The sequence below is a fragment of the Gadus morhua genome, chromosome 2 (assembly GCF_902167405.1).
Source record: "Gadus morhua chromosome 2, gadMor3.0, whole genome shotgun sequence".
Lineage (NCBI taxonomy): Eukaryota > Metazoa > Chordata > Actinopteri > Gadiformes > Gadidae > Gadus > Gadus morhua.
This window is the reverse complement of record NC_044049.1, coordinates 28,170,695-28,188,809: the sequence shown is the minus strand read 5'-3', so window position 1 is coordinate 28,188,809 and position 18,115 is coordinate 28,170,695. Positions and strand designations below refer to the sequence as shown.

The 18,115-nt window shown below is 48.2% G+C and overlaps 3 protein-coding genes across 4 annotated transcripts; 2 read left to right on the top strand and 1 right to left on the bottom strand.

Moving 5' to 3' along the window:
• Window positions 1-4,124, bottom strand: LOC115557331 (growth hormone secretagogue receptor type 1-like). Its single transcript, XM_030375078.1, has 6 exons — window positions 3,986-4,124; window positions 3,632-3,807; window positions 2,380-2,631; window positions 1,731-1,956; window positions 724-806; window positions 1-234 (listed from the first exon to the last, which is right to left on the bottom strand). Exons 1-6 carry the CDS (start codon window positions 4,122-4,124, stop codon window positions 1-3), a joined length of 1,110 nt encoding a protein of 369 aa, XP_030230938.1.
• A 3,174-nt stretch (window positions 4,125-7,298) lies between these two features.
• eci1 (enoyl-CoA delta isomerase 1) lies at window positions 7,299-18,015 on the top strand. The gene is made up of 7 exons (XM_030344358.1): window positions 7,299-7,458; window positions 8,747-8,863; window positions 10,013-10,140; window positions 11,745-11,891; window positions 13,882-14,003; window positions 15,185-15,363; window positions 17,725-18,015. The coding sequence occupies exons 1-7, from the start codon at window positions 7,416-7,418 to the stop codon at window positions 17,889-17,891; spliced, it is 903 nt and encodes a 300-aa protein (XP_030200218.1). The 5' UTR covers window positions 7,299-7,415; the 3' UTR covers window positions 17,892-18,015.
• Window positions 15,371-17,718, top strand: LOC115533705 (filaggrin-2-like). 2 transcript variants are annotated; one of them, XM_030344345.1, is made up of 2 exons: window positions 15,371-16,989; window positions 17,313-17,718. In XM_030344345.1, the coding sequence occupies exons 1-2, from the start codon at window positions 16,013-16,015 to the stop codon at window positions 17,365-17,367; spliced, it is 1,032 nt and encodes a 343-aa protein (XP_030200205.1). In that variant the 5' UTR covers window positions 15,371-16,012; the 3' UTR covers window positions 17,368-17,718. The 2 variants fall into 2 exon arrangements, with proteins under 2 accessions (XP_030200205.1, XP_030200196.1); XM_030344336.1 differs by having other exon boundaries at window positions 15,371-17,268.
• Window positions 18,016-18,115: the final 100 nt, after the last annotated feature.

Genomic DNA, 18,115 nt, shown 5'->3' with positions numbered 1-18,115 from the left:
TCACATGGTGGTGGTGGAGGGGGGCGGGGGCAGGGTGCGCACGCCGCTCCCCTCGGCGCTCCCCAAGCCGCTGCGGGGGTGCACCAGGCCGCGCGTCAGGCTGCGCACGGCCTGGCGGTACCGGCCCGACATCAGGTTGTACAGCAGCGGGTTGACAGCGGCGCTCAGGTAGAACAGCATGAAGGAGACCAGGTTGAAGTACTGAGTCAGGTGGTAGAGCAGGTAGGGGTCCATCTGGACCTCCGTCTGGGCCTCCGTCTGGGCCTCCGTCTGGGCCTCCGTCTGGGCCTCTGTCTGGACCTCCGTCTGGGCCTCCGTCTGGACCTCCGTCTGGGCCTCCGTCTGGGCCTCCGTCTGGGCCTCTGTCTGGACCTCCGTCTGGACCTCCGTCTGGGCCTCCGTCTGGGTCTCCGTCTGGACCTCCGTCTGGGCCTCCGTCTGGACCTCCTTCTGGGCCTCCGTCTGGGCCTCCGTCTGGACCTCCATCTGGACCTCCTTCTGGACCTCCATCTGGGTCTCCGTCTGGACCTCCGTGTGCTCTGTCAGCCTTCCTGTGTTGAAGGGTCGTTCTCCGTGACCTCGTAGGGCGTGTGCGTCCGTGACCTCGTTCAGTGGCCCGTCTGGGACGGGGCGTGCGGCCATCTTGGCTGTGTTTCCGTCCGTCACGTTTCCAGAGGGCCGCTGTTGGTCCATGTTGGTTCCCATGTACACTTCCTGTCCGACCGTAGAGCCCAGGGAGAAGGACAGGATAGTCCGGCCGATGTGGAACGGCAGCCAGCACAGGACAAACACCAAGACGATGACCCCTGGAGGTAGGGGAGGAAGAGGGAGAAGACAATAATAACCACGTGATAAAGTGGACACAGGATGTTGACTCCTGGAGGGAGGCGAGAAAGGAGGATAATAATATAACATGTGGTAAGACAGAATGGAAACCAACTCCATTACTAGAGGCAGTGCTCCCACGGTTAGGGTTAACCTTAGTCCTAACTCTATCACTAGAGGCAGTGCTCCCATGGTTAGGGTTAACCAAAGTCCTAACTCCAGGGTTAGGGTTAACCAAAGTCCTAACTCCAGGGTTAGGGTTAGGGTTAACCTTAGTCCACTCCTAACTCTATACCTAGAGCCAGTGCTCCCAGGGTTAGGGTTAACCTAAGTCCTAACTCCAGGGTAAGGGTTAGGGTTAACCTTAGTCCTAACTCTATTACTAGAGGCAGTGCTCCCAGGGTTAGGGTTAACCTTAGTCCTAACTCCAGGGTTAGGGTTAACCTAAGTCCTAACTCCAGGGTTAGGGTTAGGGTTAACCAAAGTCCTTGCTCCAGGGTAAGGGTTAGGGTTAACCTTAGTCCTAACTCTATCACTAGAGGCAGTGCTCCCAGGGTTAGGGTTAACCTAAGTCCTAACTCCAGGGTTAGGGTTAACCTAAGTCCTAACCCCAGGGTTAGGGTTAGGGTTAACCTTAGTCCTAACTCTATCACTAGAGCCAGTGCTCCCATGGTTAGGGTTTACCTAAGTCCTAACTCCAGTGCTCCCAGGGTTAAAGGCGGTCAAGGAGCATGTGAGGTGTCTTGGTTTGACCTGCGCCCGACACGGATCGGCCCAGAGCCGCCCACATGTACCTTCCCAGGACCAGGGCAGGCCTGCACGTTGGGGCCCTCATCTTGTTTTCAACGTGGGGTCCACAGAGGTGTGAATTCAGCTTGTATTGTAGTGTGTACCGTATTTCTCACCGAGCATCTTGACAGTGTACCGATGGCTTTTATCTCTTCGGCTGCTTGGGGGGCGGAGCATCAGTGTACGTCCAATCAGGCTGTAGACAACGGCCAGGATGCCAAGCGACACCAGGAAGTACAGGTTAGACAGGATCATCATGGCTGACATCAGGCCAGAGGTGGCTGCGTAGTCCGTGCAGCGGCACTCTGCGTTGTCCGGCGGGGTCTCTGTTCCCCCGCCTCGCTCTCCTCTCCTCGGGGGGCTCTCCTTCACTGCAGCCTCCGTCACTGATCCTCCACATTCACTCTTCTTTCTGTCACCTTCTCCTCCACCTTTGCCCACCTCTCCTCCTCCTGCCGTCGCTGCAGACAGCCCGGCCTCCCCCTCCGTCCCGCCCTCTCTCTGCTGGCGTCCCTCCACCCGTTCCTCCGTCTCATCCCCTCCCCCCTCTGCCCCCTCTCCCCCGGCCGGCCACAGCTCCGTCGCCCCGTCCCGCGGCCCGGGCACAAACCCCCCTGTCAGGCATCCCTCGTCCTGCCCCCGTCCGCTTCCTGCCCAGTCCACCCTCCTCTCCGCCGGCTGCACCTCCACCTCCAGCCAGCCCGCCCCCTGCCCCGCCCCCTGCCCCGCCCCCTGCCCCGCCCCCTGCCCCGCCTCCTGCCCCACATCCTCCACACCGACCATGAGCAGCACGGGCGTGGCACTGAGCGCCGCCCCCAGCCACAGGCAGCCAATCAGGGCCTTGGTACGCTGGCGCGTCACAAAGGTCTTGGTGAGGATGGGCCAGCAGACGGCCATGTAGCGCTCCAGAGAGAGGAAGGTGATGTGCAGGATGGTGGAGAAGGTGCAGCACTCGGAGAGGAACATGGTCAGCTTGCAGGCCGCGTCCCCCAGGGGCCAGGGCCGGGGCCTCCAGAGCTGGGGGGGGGCAGGGTGAGGGTGAGGGGAAGAGGGGGAGGGTTAGAGGGTGAGGGGGAGGGTTAAGGGGTTAGGTTAAGGGTTATGGGGTGAGGTTAAGGGGGAGGGGGATGGTAAGAGTGAGGGGGAGGGTGAAGGGGATGGTTAGAGTTAGGGTAATGGTTAGGGTGAGAGGATGAGGGTTAGGGTGAGGGTTAGAGTGAGGGTGAGAGGATGAGGGTTAGGGTGAGGGTAAGAGTGAGGGTGAGAGGGTGAGGGTGAGGTTAAGGTTTAGAGTGAGGGTTAAGGTGAGGGTTAGGGTTAGAGGAAAAGGGTGAGGGTTAGGGTGAGTGGAATAGGGTGAGGGTTAGGGTGAGGGTGAGGGTTAGGGTGAGGGTTAGGGTGAGGGTTAGGGTTAGGGTGAGGGTTAGGGTTAGGGTGAGGGTTAGGGTGAGGGTTAGGATGAGGGTTAGGGTTAGGGTGAGGGGAATAGGGTGAGGGTTAGGGTGAGGGTTAGGGTGAGGGTTAGGGTGAGGGTGAGGGTTAGGGTTAGGGTGAGGGTGAGGGTTAGGATGAGGGTTAGGGTTAGGGTGAGGGGAATAGGGTGAGGGTGAGGGTTAGGGTGAGGGTTAGGGTGAGGGTGAGGGTTAGGGTGAGGGTTAGGATGAGGGTTAGGGTTAGGATGAGGGTTAGGGTGAGGGTTAGGGTTAGGATGAGGGTTAGGGTGAGGGTTAGGGTTAGGGTGAGGGATTGGTAGGGAGACACAGAAGGAACAGAAAAATGCCTTCAGACAGAGAAGGAACAGGAGTCACCAGAACCAGAGAACAATGACCAACCTCAGCACTGCAGTGCTCATGTCACTGTGATTGTTTCCCTGAAATGATTCCAAAGTTCAATTACCAATTAGAATGTAATCATATGAAATATGAAAGTGTGTGTGTGTGTGTGTGTGTGTGTGTGTGTGTGTGTGTGTGTGTGTGTGTGTGTGTGTGTGTGTGTGTGTGTGTGTGTGTTAGGGTACCTTATACAGATCCAGGGGGAGCAGTAGTAGAATCAGCAGATCACTCACTGCCATACTACTCAGGTACAAGTAGGTGGAGCTTCTCATGTGGGGGCGGAGCCAAACCACCAAGATAGTTAACATATTACCCAGAATGCCAAGCAGCATCAACAGAATGCACACCGCAGTCACACACACTATTTTGAACAACACAAATAAGAAAAGTACAATAGAGGTTATGTAGTTATGTTGCTGTAGTTTTTGATACATGTTATGCATAGCACAAATATTATCTGCTATATTTTCATTTTAAACATTCCTGGAAGCATATTGTACTGGATAGCTGTAAAGTATATATTATAGCCTTTTACCAACCTAACTCAGACAGTCCAAACATTGACTCCTCCCCCTGAGATTCTGATTGGTTAGAGAAATTATCCAAGAAGTCTGAAGAAGATAGTCTCCAGTCCTCCTCTTCACATCCACTGCCATTGTCAGATTGCATCAGATCCATATAGTGGGGATGTGTGTGTGTGTGTGTGTGTGTGTGTGTGTGTGTGTGTGTGTGTGTGTGTGTGTGTGTGTGTGTGTGTGTGTGTGTGTGTGTGTGTGTGTGTGATTGTGTGTGAGTGTGAGTGTGTTTGTCTGTGTGATTGTGTGTGTGTGTGTGTGCGTTCGTGTGAGTGTGTGTGTGTGTGTGTGTGTGTGTGTGTGTGCGTTCGTGTGAGTGTGTGTGTGTGTGTGTGATGTGTGTGAGTGTGAGCGTGTGTGTGTCTGTGTGATTGTGTGTGTGTGCGTTCGTGTGAGTGTGAGTGTGTGTGTGTCTGTGTGATTGTGTGTGTGTGTGTGTGTGTGTGCGTGCGTGCGTTCGTGTGAGTGTGTGTGTGTGTGTGTGTGAGTGAGTGAGGGAGGCTCTTGTCTTCAGGGTACTTGCTGTAGGTCCCCACGGTAACAGGGATGTGTGACGTACTGCTATAGATTTTCCATAAAGCTTCGATCACACCTGTACTGAAGCAGGCGGGGTTGCATGTTACCAACAGAACCGAACATACCCAATGCACCAAATGGACACACAAACACACAAACAAACACACAGTGGAACGGAGGCTTTGGGGCAAAAGGCTAATGATTCAATCCAGCAAAGCCCCCTACAGGGGATTCAATCCATCCATCTCAGTCCGTCCATCTCTTATGTACATCACCGCAGTGAAGTTCACCACCAGACTACAATCAGTTGTTGACAGTAGTTCGTAAGGCACTACCCTCACCATAAGGTTATTAACAAGCAGTAACAACACACTCACAATCCCATTATCCTCGTTACAGCTGGAAGCGTGTCTATTTCTGTACAGCCATGGATACGGCCCAAAATACAACAGATATACCAAAAATGTATATAAATATGCAGAATAAGTACCAAAATAGTAATTACTAAAGGTTCTACCTACTGGTCAGGACAGCGGGGATGTCTGTGGTGCACTTAAAGCACAGTACTGGTCCGAGTCCTGCCAATCTGTGTCGAGTGCCCTCCCTCACACATCAAGGGTTAGCCCCCCTCTGCTGCACCCTCCCTCACACACCAAGGGTTACCCCCCCCCCCTCTGCTGCACCCTCCCTCACACACCAAGGGTTACCCCCCCCCTCTGCTGCCCCCTCCCTCACACACCAAGGGTTACCCCCCCCCCCTCTGCTGCACCCTCCCTCACACACCAAGGGTTACCCCCCCCCCCTCTGCTGCACCCTCCCTCACACACCAAGGGTTAGCCCCCCCCTCTGCTGCACCCTCCCTCTCACACCAAGGGTTAGCCCCCCCCTCTGCTGCACCCTCCCTCACACACCAAGGGTTAGCCCCCCCCTCTGCTGCACCCTCCCTCTCACACCAAGGGTTAGCCCCCCCCTCTGCTGCACCCTCCCTCTCACACCAAGGGTTAGCCCCCCCCTCTGCTGCACCCTCCCTCTCACACCAAGGGTTAGCCCCCCCCTCTGCTGCACCCTCCCTCTCACACCAAGGGTTACCCCCCCTCTGCTGCACCCTCCCTCTCACACTAAGGGTTACCCCCCCCCTCTGCTGCACCCTCCCTCTCACAACAAGACTTACCCCCCCTCTGCTGCACCCTCCCTCTCACACCAAGGGTTACCCCCCCCCCCCTCTGCTGCACCCTTCCTCACACACCAAGGGTTACCCCCTCCCCCTCTGCCTCACCCTCCCTCACACACCAAGGGTTACCCCCCCCCCCCCTGCTGCACCCTCCCTCACACACCAAGGGTTACCCCCCCCCCCCCTCTGCTGCACCCTCCCTCACACACCAAGGGTTACCCCCCCCCCCCTCTGCCTTACCCTCCCTCACACACCAAGGGTTACCCCCCCCCCCTCTGCCTCACCCTCCCTCTCACACCAAGGGTTACCCCCCCCCCCCTCTGCCTCACCCTCCCTCTCACACCAAGGGTTACCCCCCCCCCCTCTGCTTCACCCTCCCTCACACACCAAGGGTTACCCCCCCCCTCTGCCTCACCCTCCCTCTCACACCAAGGGTTACCCCCCCCCCCCCTCTGCTTCACCCTCCCTCACACACCAAGGGTTAGCCCCCCCCCCCCCCCCCCCCCTCTGCCTCACCCTCCCTCTCACACCAAGGGTTACCCCCCCCCCCCCTCTGCGTCACCCTCCCTCACACACCAAGGGTCAGCCTCCACCCTCACAGCCTCCACCCTCACAGCCTCCACCCTCACAGCCTCCTCCCTGTTTCACCCGTTCTCCCTCTCCAATGTGTCTCTCAGGGTAAAGCGACCTCCCCTCCTCATCTCTCCATCTTTGAGCTTTTCTTCCCAGTATTTCGCTGTTCAGATCCTGCTGTTAAATGTGTTAGTAAATTGTATTACTACTCTTTTGTTTTGCTTCTAAGCAGATGTGTCGAAAGTGCAACTTTCTACATAGATAGATAGATAGACACTTTATTGATCCCTTACATGTGAAAACTGCCAAGTTTACAAAAATTAATTCTATTGTCACCTGAGCCTGATTATGCTGTCGATATTAGTATGTTTGTCCTTCTCCTTTTGAAGAAGTCTGAATGTTTTATACATAAATATATATAATATTTATTACTACTAATGTTACGAATGGTAATAATTTCCATCATGCGTGTGAGTTTGTGTGTGTGCGCATCATTTTGTGAATTGTTAATAATGAATTGATGGTATACGCTTCATTATAGCTCAGATATTCCGTCTTCCTACAAGGAAAATCGAATCCCTACATCTGAAATGGGAACGAATTATCAACACACCATTTAGGCCTGAATGTTAATGGTTGTAATTTTAATCGGGCCACCCATACGATGAAGAAAACACAAATTGTATGAAATGTTATGAATTTAAAACATTCAGCATAACAGTAGAGTAGGTGGTTAAATCCAAACAATTAAACGTTAGTGTTTTTATGAGCTGTTTATTATTATATATTATTATTAAATGATCATATATATTATTATATTCTGTATTATTCTGTGCATATATATATATATATATGAGCTGTTTAACGCCAAGGGCCGTTATTATTTTATGGTAATATTATTATATATATATATATGATTATCTATCGATAGAATATATATATATATATATATATATATATATATATATATATATATATATATATAATATTGTATGATATCTCTCAGGGTCGCAGATGACGCGTAGCATGGGCGGAGTTAACGCGGACCGCCTCTTCCTTGTGCGAACTGGGGAAGTCTAGTCTAACCTTTTTTCTTGTATTATCTTCATTTATCAACTAAACCTTCAGGACAGCATGGCGAACGCACTGAGGGGACTCTCTAAGTGCGGCGTTGCAGGTAAACACATGTTAATAGAATATGGATTTAACTTAGCATGACATCTTGTCACATGCATGAGAGACGACTAGATAATGTGTGCGAACTGGAACAAAGGTCAATGTTTTACAATGCAGCTCCTATCTGCTGTTATACTTGGTTATATTATATATTATATATACACCAAGCACGCAACGGTGCTCATTATCCTGCAGTCCTACGAAGTGATCTAAATCATGATCCTGCGGTCCTACAAAGTGTTCTAAATCATGATCCTGCAGTCCTACGAAGTGATCTAAATCATGATCCTGCAGTCCTACGATCTGATCTAAATCATGATCCTGCAGTTTTACAATATCCTCTAAATAAGATTTGTGAAAGTTTTACAACCAACAACATATTAAGGCACACAAATACAAGTCATCTATACGTTGGAGTTAAATTTAAAGCTAAAACAACGAGACAACATTGTCAACATATCAAAGCAGTTAAACCATTACGATTATACAATGTATGGAACAAACCCTAGCAGAAATCGTTACAAGTCGAAGAGCCTTGTTATTAAAGCATAAAGTATACATGTTCTAGAGTCCATAGAAGTTCAGGGATATTTAGAGTTTTTTAAGGTCACTACGTCATTGAGGACCAAAACCGACTTCTGTTTTAGATGCATAATTAAGTTTCAAGTTGATGGCTTTTCTTTATTTATTAGAATAAAATAGATTCAGATTTAGAGTTTATTCTATGCATCTTTTTCTACAAATAGGCCTACACAAGAGTCAATTTGTAGGCTTGGTTCCTCAACAGTCACATAGCAGCAAAAATACAAGCTAAAGTAAATAAGCTAGAGATAAAGATAAGTAAAAAAAAATGTATGTAAAGGTAGCAGTATCAATAGATCACATTAATAAATAATAATAAAGTAAGTATTAATAGTTGGAAAACCTGAACAGTGGAACTAAAAGTAGTGAGACGGTAAAGTGTAAGTGTTAAGTGTTCAAATGATAGTGGTGCCAGCCACGATTGATCGTATCGTGGAAAACTGTGTACAAATTCCAGAAAAATAAACTGTTGCCTGTGGTCTACTATTAGACTACTAATATTATATTAAAATAGAATATAAGTTAGACTATTCTAGTCCTTAAAACTAAAACACGATTTAATTTTCTAGTATAATCATTTTGTTTTGATAAGTTATCCAGTTCCTACTTTAAGAATACTGATATCTTTTCAATGAATCATTGCTACTTGCTCAACTATGTCACACTATAAGAAACAATGAACTGATCCATTCCTTTCTTTTTCAAAGGGTTCCTGCCTCAGGTTTTCTCAAGACATGGACCTCGAACCCTCCCACACTTGGTTTGTCAGAAGAGGAACAACAGCACTTCCTCCAAGATTAAAGTAGATCTTGACCCAAGCACAGGTATTTGTGTGTGTCTTCTGTTAAAGTGATAATATGTGTGATTTCTGCGTTAACTATCTAAAAACGACTAGACCTATTCTAAATATTTAATTTTTTTGTGTACGACATTATCCCAATTGTTTCCATGCCTTGCCCCCGCAGTGGTTTCAGAACAGCAGCGTCTGACCAATCGCTTAAGAGGAGCCCGCTATTTAGGGTTAGGGTTAGCTAACCCCTGCACCTTGTGTTATTCACTAAAGTGGGTTAGGGTTAGCTAACCCCTTGACCTTGTGTTATTCTTTAAAGTGGGTTAGGGTTAGGGTTAGCTAACCCCTGCACCTTGTGTTATTCATTAAAGTGGGTTAGGGTTAGCTAACCCCTTCACCTTGTGTTATTCATTAAAGTGGGTTAGGGTTAGCTAACCCCTTCACCTTGTGTTATTCACTAAAGTGGGTTAGGGTTAGCTAACCCCATCACCTTGTGTTATTCATTAAAGTGGGTTAGGGTTAGCTAACCCCTTCACCTTGTGTTATTCATTAAAGTGGGTTAGGGTTAGCTAACCCCTTCACCTTGTGTTATTCATTAAAGTGGGTTAGGGTTAGCTAACCCCTTCACCTTGTGTTATTCATCAAAGTGGGTTAGGGTTAGCTAACCCCTGCACCTTGTGTTATTCATTAAAGTGGGTTAGGGTTAGGGTTAGCTAACCCCTTCACCTTGTGTTATTCGCTAAAGTGGGTTAGGGTTAGCTAACCCCTTCACCTTGTGTTATTCATTAAAGTGGGTTAGGGTTAGCTAACCCCTGCACCTTGTGTTATTCATTAAAGTGGGTTAGGGTTAGCTAACCCCTGCACCTTGTGTTATTCATTAAAGTGGGTTAGGGTTAGGGTTAGCTAACCCCTTCACCTTGTGTTATTCATTAAAGTGGGTTAGGGTTAGCTAACCCCTTCACCTTGTGTTATTCATTAAAGTGGGTTAGGGTTAGCTAACCCCTGCACCTTGTGTTATTCATTAAAGTGGGTTAGGGTTAGCTAACCCCTTCACCTTGTGTTATTCACTAAAGTGGGTTAGGGTTAGCTAACCCCTCACCTTGTGTTATTCATTAAAGTGGGTTAGGGTTAACTAACCCCTTCACCTTGTGTTATTCATTAAAGTGGGTTTGGCCTCTTGTAGGAGTAGCAGTTATGTGGATGCAGAGCCCACCTGTCAACAGCCTGAACCTGGATCTTTTGACAGAGTTCACCACAACACTGGAGAAGCTTGAGATGGATAAGAGCTGTCGTGGAGTTATCATCACCTCAGTAGGTCCACACGCTTTACAGACAGGGAACACTTGTTCAACCTCACTGTCTAGTTGGGTTGTACCAAGCTGGCAACTGTTGTTTTGATGTCCATCCATGCGTAGTGTCGGCTTAGCTCAGGTAGGGCGGGTGAGTCGTAACCAGCAGGTTGCTCGCTAGCTGAGTGTCGAGGTGTCCCTGAGCAAGGCACCTCCCCCTAACTGCTCCCAACAAGATGGCTGTAGCCTTGCACGCTTGGCTCCGCCGTCGCTGTGTGAATGGTTGGAAGTCGCTTTGGATAAAAGCGTCTGATAAATGTAAATGTGTTAGGCAAATCATTTTTTATACAATTTATATAGGAATATAAAAATTAGTGCTGTCAGTTTAATGCGTTATTAACGGCGTTAACGCAAACCAATTTTAAGGCTCGTTTGGCTTTGCAAACGTTGTAGGTTTTTCACCTGCTGTCTAGCAACAACTAGTCACGTTAGGAAAAAAGACAACACCATACCGGATCTAGCTACACCGGAAACAAAACAACAAGCACGACGCACAAACTTGAGTGTGTTTGTGTGTCACTGTGTGTCAACTCACGAGCCTGCACGTGAGTTCAATGTTGTCATTAGCTGTTACGTCTTTCTGACCAATCACAGTTCAAGGCCCTCCTGGGCTGTACCACTTTGGGTGGGGCCGCCCAGTTACTCCCCTCTGGACAAAATCCACTTGGTTGCGACGTTGACAGTTTGTGAGTGTTGCGTCTGTTGTGTTGAGTGAGTGAGAGGTTGCGGGCGCACAGCTCAGGCTGCCGGACGGCGCCGCAAAGAACTTTTATAAACGCAATATTGTTATCCCGCAGTAATCAGCCCGACAGCCCCGAAACGTTAACGGCCCACCGGGAATTCTCAGACTCTCCCGATTACCACTCCGCCACTGTGTGTGTGTGTGTGTGTGTGTGTGTGTGTGTGTGTGTGTGTGTGTGTGTGTGTGTGTGTGTGTGTGTGTGTGTGTGTGTGTGTGTGTGTGTGTGTGTGTGTGTGGGGGGGGGGGGGGGGGGGGGCGTTATTCGATAGCCTGGTAATGTGTATAGGCCTACGTACGGTAGGAATATCATACTGGTTTAAATGTTATTGTATTTCCCATCTTTGCTGAGCAAGAGTTTTGTTCGAAAGTTCAGTGATTGAAACAAATAAAAGCCTGGGCTATTGAAGTTTTACGGTAGGCCTACCACTGTCATGAACCTACCCGATGAAAAGTGGACCGGGCGGGTCTCTCTTCTTACTGTCCTTCTCAACACTCTCTGATCTCACTAAAAGGCTAGCAGCACGAAATCAAAGGATATTTAGAATAGAAAAAAATGTGAGATGAATCGAGATAACTATAACATCAATGCGATTCAATATTTTAATCGATTGACAGCACTAATAAAAATATAAGATACGATTGTCGTTATATCTCGCCTGCCATTATATTCAATTCAATTCAATTGTATTTGTATAGCCCTTAATCACCATTACAGTCTCAATTATATCCATGTAATTGGTGATGATGTTTCCAATGTTTTACAAATGCAATGTCTCTCAACAACCCACAGACTAACATCCGTATTTTATCTTGTGTCCATCTAGTCTCTCCCAAAGATATTTTCTGCTGGGCTTGACATCCTGGAGATGTACCAAACAAGCCCGGAACACTGCGGGGAATTCTGGAAAGCGGTGCAGGAGCTATGGCTCAACCTCTACGGCTCCAAATTAACCACCATAGCAGCGATCAATGTGAGTGCCCGGATTTAGCCCTAATAGATGGAGCGCCTTAACCCTAGGAGAACATTTAGCCCCTAATAGATGGAGCGCCTTAACCCTAGGAGTAGATTCAGCCCCTAATAGATGGAGCGCCTTAACCCTAGGAGAACATTTAGCCCCTAATAGATGGAGCGCCTTAACCCTAGGAGTAGATTCAGCCCCTAATAGATGGAGCGCCTTAACCCTAGGAGAACATTTAGCCCCTAATAGATGGAGCGCCTTAACCCTAGGAGTAGATTCAGCCCCTAATAGATGGAGCGCCTTAACCCTAGGAGAACATTTAGCCCCTAATAGATGGAGCGCCTTAACCCTAGGAGTAGATTCAGCCCCTAGGAGCAAGGAGCTGCATTAATAATAATAATAATAATAATAATAATAATAATAATAATAATAATAATAATAATACAGTTTATTTGTAGAGCAAAATCTCAAAGGGAGGAAAAAGGGTTGTTAAAACATATAATACATAGGCAGTAAAAGAGAAATTAGCAAAAGGCTTTTTTAAAAAGATAAGTCTTAAGGTTTAGTTTAAAAACAGCTGTAGTCTGTGGGGCCTTCAGGTGGTCAGGGAGGGCGTTCCATAGTCTGGGGGGCCTTCAGGTGGTCAGGGAGGGCGTTCCATAGTCTGGGGGGCCTTCAGGTGGTCAGGGAGGGCGTTCCATAGTCTGGGGGGCCTTCAGGTGGTCAGGGAGGGCGTTCCATAGTCTGGGGGGCCTTCAGGTGGTCAGGGAGGGCGTTCCATAGTCTGGGGGCAGCAGCGGAGAAAGCCCGATCGCCCACGGTGTGGAGTTTGCTCTTAGGTGGTCTGAGGGTTCTGCATGTCTGTGGGTGCCCTGGTGGGTGGGGAGGGAGACCTTGTATTAAAATTCTGAATGTGACGGTGTGCATTAACCCTACTCTTACCCTACTCTGTCCACGCTAACCTTACTAACCACTAGGGGGGGGAAAAATGATCGATTCTTCGATGCATCGTGATTCTTTCTAGAATGATTCCGTCTCGTTGCAGATAAATTATTAATGGGAATTAAAAAAAAAGAAAAGTTAAATGTATTTTTTGCCTGCTGCAACATTCTGTTTGCCAGAGAGGGATAATTTTAGTAATTTTAGAATTATTAAATTTATCATCAGTGTGTATTGCCCAATCTGATTGTCTTGACACAATTGCGATTCAGCCTACGCATAGCATGCACGCAAACTCGCAGTCAGACACAAGAACTCCTTCTAATTCAAGAGCAGCTTTTTCTTTAATGGCATAGAAAAGAAAGATTAGAAAGAAAAGAAAACTGAAACATATTTTTTCCATGCTTCCATATTGTGTTGTAATGCAAGCTGCATTGATTATTGCATTGTTCATAGAAAGTCATATTTGTGACAAAAGCTTTATCTCTAATAAAATATGAGATAAGTTAATTCATCAGTTGATGTCTTTAATGGTCATCACAAAAGTAGAAGGTGATTAGCAAACTCTGAGTAGCAAACCCAGATGTATATATTTTTGAAAATCACGCATGGAAATGTACATAAAAAAAAAACTATTTAGATGAACATATAGATGAACATATGTGTAACTCAGGGCATATAAAGAAAATAATTACTTTTCCTCCATTGAAACCCCATTCATATCTTTGGATCTCGTTGTCCCATGGGCTCTACCGGATGGGCCGTAAATTCGCCGCTCTATGCAGTTAGCACCTACTGCTCCCCTTGTGGCCACTCCCTGTATTTGTTTTTTGTCACGAAAGGACAGAGTACTGCGGGAGCTAGGTTATTTAAGCATTTAAAAGTCAGTTTAAGAAAAGAGAACCATATATAGCAAACAAATTAGATGTTCATAATGAGGTGTGTGTGTGTGTGTGTGTGTGTGTGTGTGTGTGTGTGTGTGTGTGTGTGTGTGTGTGTGTGTGTGTGTGTGTGTGTGTGTGTGTGTGTGTGTGTGTGTGTGTGTGTGTGTGTGTGTGTCCAGGGTTCCAGCCCAGCTGGCGGCTGCCTGCTCTCCATCTCCTGTGATTACCGGGTCATGGCGGATAACCCTCGCTACAGCATCGGCCTCAACGAGACGCTGCTGGGCATCGTAGCGCCTTATTGGTCGGGACATGTGATGATCAATTGATTTCAATTCTTTCTTCCCCTTTTTTTTTTTCATTTAATTTTTCATTAACATATAGAATTCCTAAAAGCAGAAGATGTGAATTGATATTTAAGTAACATGTCAACAAGGGCAGACGCAAATGCAAATTGAACGGTTGTAAGTATAATAATCAAAATGTCCTGCGTTCCAGCGGGAATTTGAACACTGACATTTAATTTAAAAATAAAATCTAGGAAGGAGGGGTTTTCAGTTATCCTATTATATTCTATACTATTTTCAATTATCTTGCCATTATGTGTCCAGGAAATGTAGCCCTCTCTCAGACTCGGCAATCAACATCAATGATATCAACTGCTGCACAGAAAGAGCTCCACACAGCTTAGGGTTAGGGTAGCACCCCAAAGAGCTCCACACAGCTTAGGGTTAGGGTAGCCCCCCAAAGAGCTCCACACAGCTTAGGGTCAGGGTAGCACCCCAAAGATCTCCACACATCTTAGGGTTAGGGTAGCCCCCTAAAGAGCTCCACACAGCTTAGGGTTAGTGTAGCACCCCAAAGAGCTCCACACAGCTTAGGGTTAGGGTAGCACCCCAAAGATCTCCACACAGTTTAGGATTAGGGTAGCCCCCTAAAGAGCTCCACACAGCTTAGGGTTAGTGTAGCACCCCAAAGATCTCCACACAGCTTAGGGTTAGGGTAGCACCCCAAAGAGCTCCACGCAGTTTAGGGTTAGGGTAGCCCCCCAAAGATCTCCACACAGCTTAGGGTTAGGGTAGCACCCCAAAGATCTCCTCACAGTTTAGGGTTAGGGTAGCACCCCAAAGAGCTCCACGCAGCTTAGGGTTAGGGTAGCACCCCAAAGAGCTCCACACAGCTTAGGGTTAGGGTAGCACCCCAAAGAGCTCCACGCAGCTTAGGGTTAGGGTAGCCCCCCAAAGAGCTCCACGCAGCTTAGGGTTAGGGTAGCACCCCAAAGAGCTCCACGCAGCTTAGGGTTCGGGTAGCCCCCCAAAGAGCTCATCAAATAAACGGTGACTGGGCACAGTGGAACATTCAAAACATGGATTGACTCCATTGTTCTCTTACTTACAATCTATGCTGACGATCATATAAGACATAGTTCAACTTTCAATAAAAACCAACCTTAACGAGGAGGGATTGCGTTTGGTTCTCCCCCAGGTTTAAAGACACCATGGTGAACACCGTGGGGCACCGGACCACAGAGCTGGCTCTGGCACTAGGCAAGCTGTACTCCGCCCCCGAGGCCCTGAAGATCGGACTGGTGGATGAACTGGTTCCAGAAGACCAGGTGGTGAACACAGCCGCCCAGACCATGGGCAAGTGGCTCGCCATCAATGGTAGGGGTGCAACGGATCAAAAAACTCACGGTTCGGATCGTTCCTCGGATCAGAGTCACGGATCGGATCATTTTTCGGATCAGCAAAAAAAAAAAAAAAAATAGCATTTGTGATTGCTTTAGCCCGGTCTGATTGTGGAGGAAGGGGCTGCTTAAATGCCGCGGTGATGAGCGGTTGTTGAGCCGCTTTCGGTTTCACTCCTGTCAGTGAAACACCGGGGTGATGTCGCTGTAAATGCGTGGCCATGCTCGATGTGTTTTTCTTTATGTTAGCAATCTCTATGTCAGCTACATGTTACGTCTGTGTGGTAACCTAGGCGACAGGTTTGTGTGGCAGTGCGAGTATATGGAAACAGACGTAGCACTGGAGGCAGCAGTTATCGCGTTACAGTAGTCACCGAAGTCTAGCCTACTTTTATTTTCCATGCCCACTGTTCTTCATGTTGTACGCTGAGGACAATAAATCACAACGAGCCATAGGACTGTTTGCTTATTGAAAAGGGAACTGTTGCAGACTTTTACCCAGAGCGTGTTAGCTCTGTCCCTGGAACTAGCAGGAATGGTTACGGCTGTGTGTGGACTGAACATGCGCACCATTTTTTTTTTTCATAAATCAATCCGCGGATCATGCGTGTGCCGAACCGAAATAGATGATCCGAACGGATCACGGATCAATGATGATCCGTTGCACCCCTAATCAATGGTATGAACGAGAGTACCGTCCTAGAGCCGCAACCCTAATCCTTCAGGGGTTAGTGTTAACCCTAACCAGTGGTACGGGCTACCACTGGTTAACGTTAACCCTAACCAGTGATGCAGGCTACCACAGGTTAGGGTTAACCTTAACCCTAACCAGTTGTACGGGCTACCACAGGTTAGCGTTAACCCTAACCAGTAGTACGGGCTACCACAGGTTAACGTTAACCCTAACCAGTGGTACGGGCTACCACAGGTTAGCGTTAACCTTAACCAGTGGTACGGGCTACCACAGGTTAGAGTTAACCCTAACCCTACTCAATGGTACGGGCTACCACAGGTTAGGGTTAACCCTAACCAGTAGTACGGGCTACCACAGGTTAACGTTAACCCTAACCAGTGGTACGGGCTACCACAGGTTAACGTTAACCCTAACCAGTAGTACGGGCTACCACAGGTCAACGTTAACCCTAACCAGTAGTACGGGCTACCACAGGTTAGGGTTAACTCTAACCAGTAGTACGGGCTACCACAGGTTAGGGTTAACCCTAACCAGTAGTACGGGCTACCACAGGTTAACGTTAACCCTAACCAGTGGTACGGGCTACCACAGGTTAACGTTAACCCTAACCAGTAGTACGGGCTACCACAGGTCAACGTTAACCATAACCAGTTGTACGGGCTACCACAGGTTAGGGTTAACTCTAACCAGTAGTACGGGCTACCACAGGTTAGCGTTAACCCTAACCAGTTGTACGGGCTACCACAGGTTAACGTTAACCCTAACCAGTGGTACGGGCTACCACAGGTTAGCGTTAACCCTAACCAGTAGTACGGGCTACCACAGGTCAACGTTAACCCTAACCAGTTGTACGGGCTACCACAGGTTAGCGTTAACCCTAACCCTACTCAATGGTACGGGCTACCACAGGTTAACGTTAACCCTAACCAGTAGTACGGGCTACCACAGGTTAACGTTAACCCTAACCAGTGGTACGGGCTACCACAGGTTAGCATTAACCCTAACCAGTAGTACGGGCTACCACAGGTTAACGTTAACCCTAACCAGTAGTACGGGCTACCACAGGTTAGCGTTAACCCTAACCAGTTGTACGGGCTACCACAGGTTAGCGTTAACCCTAACCCTACTCAATGGTACGGGCTACCACAGGTTAACGTTAACCCTAACCAGTAGTACGGGCTACCACAGGTTAGCCGAGTGTTAACCCTAACCAGTAGTACGGGCTACCACAGGTTAACGTTAACCCTAACCAGTAGTACGGGCTACCACAGGTTAGCCGAGCGTTAACCCTAACCAGTAGTACGGGCTACAACAGGTTAACGTTAACCCTAACCAGTAGTACGGGCTACCACAGGTTAACGTTAACCCTAACCCTACTCAATGGTACGGGCTACCACAGGTTAGGCCAAACCCTTTAGCGTTTAGCTGGTTACCGTTAATACTAACCAGTGGTACGGGCTACCTCAGGTTAGCCCAGGTTCACCCATACAGTTAGTATGTTCCCATACAAATGTTCCTGCTTGTTCAGATAGAGAAAACATCTCTGTGTTCCCCACCTGCGACTTGAAGAGCTCCTAACAGCTGGGTACACGCGGCCTCACCACCCCCTCAGTGATAACACTTGGCCCCTCCCTTTCCTTTCAGAGCCCGCTAGGCAGGCGACCAAGGCCATGATGAGGAAGCCCACCATCGACAAGCTGCTGTCCAACAGGGAGGCCGACGTCCACAACTTTGTGAGCTTCATCACCCAAGCCTCCGTCCAGAAGTCCCTCGGGATGTACCTGAAGATGCTGAAGAGCAGAAAGGGTTAAAAGTAGAGAGCATTCAGAGACTTTATCACACCGTTTGAGCTTTACTGTGTTTTACTATGTAAAATAAATACTGCATAGAAATGTCCTTGATGTCCTGCTAACAATAAACTAAATTCTAACTGAATGATGCATTTTGGAATCCATTTTTCCATACGTTCATGTGATCGTTCTACTAGCAGATCTCTGCCACGCACAGTCACACACAGGAAACCACACACACAAAC

Coding starts and splice junctions, on each gene's coding strand:
- eci1 (XM_030344358.1), top strand. CDS start 7,416: ATGGCGAACGCACTGAGGGGACTCTCTAAGTGCGGCGTTGCAG. Junction 7,459..8,746: donor CTCTAAGTGCGGCGTTGCAG/GTAAACACATGT, acceptor TCTTTTTCAAAG/GGTTCCTGCCTCAGGTTTTC. Junction 14,004..15,184: donor GGCATCGTAGCGCCTTATTG/GTCGGGACATGT, acceptor GTTCTCCCCCAG/GTTTAAAGACACCATGGTGA.
- LOC115533705 (XM_030344336.1), top strand. CDS start 16,013: ATGATCCGAACGGATCACGGATCAATGATGATCCGTTGCACCCCTAAT. Junction 17,269..17,312: donor AGTAGTACGGGCTACCACAG/GTTAGCCGAGTG, acceptor GGGCTACCACAG/GTTAACGTTAACCCTAACCA.
- LOC115557331 (XM_030375078.1), bottom strand. CDS start 4,124: ATGGATCTGATGCAATCTGACAATGGCAGTGGATGTGAAGAGGAGGAC. Junction 3,808..3,985: donor GTTTGGACTGTCTGAGTTAG/GTTGGTAAAAGG, acceptor TGTTCAAAATAG/TGTGTGTGACTGCGGTGTGC. Junction 2,632..3,631: donor TCCCCCTGGATCTGTATAAG/GTACCCTAACAC, acceptor GCCCCCCCCCAG/CTCTGGAGGCCCCGGCCCTG.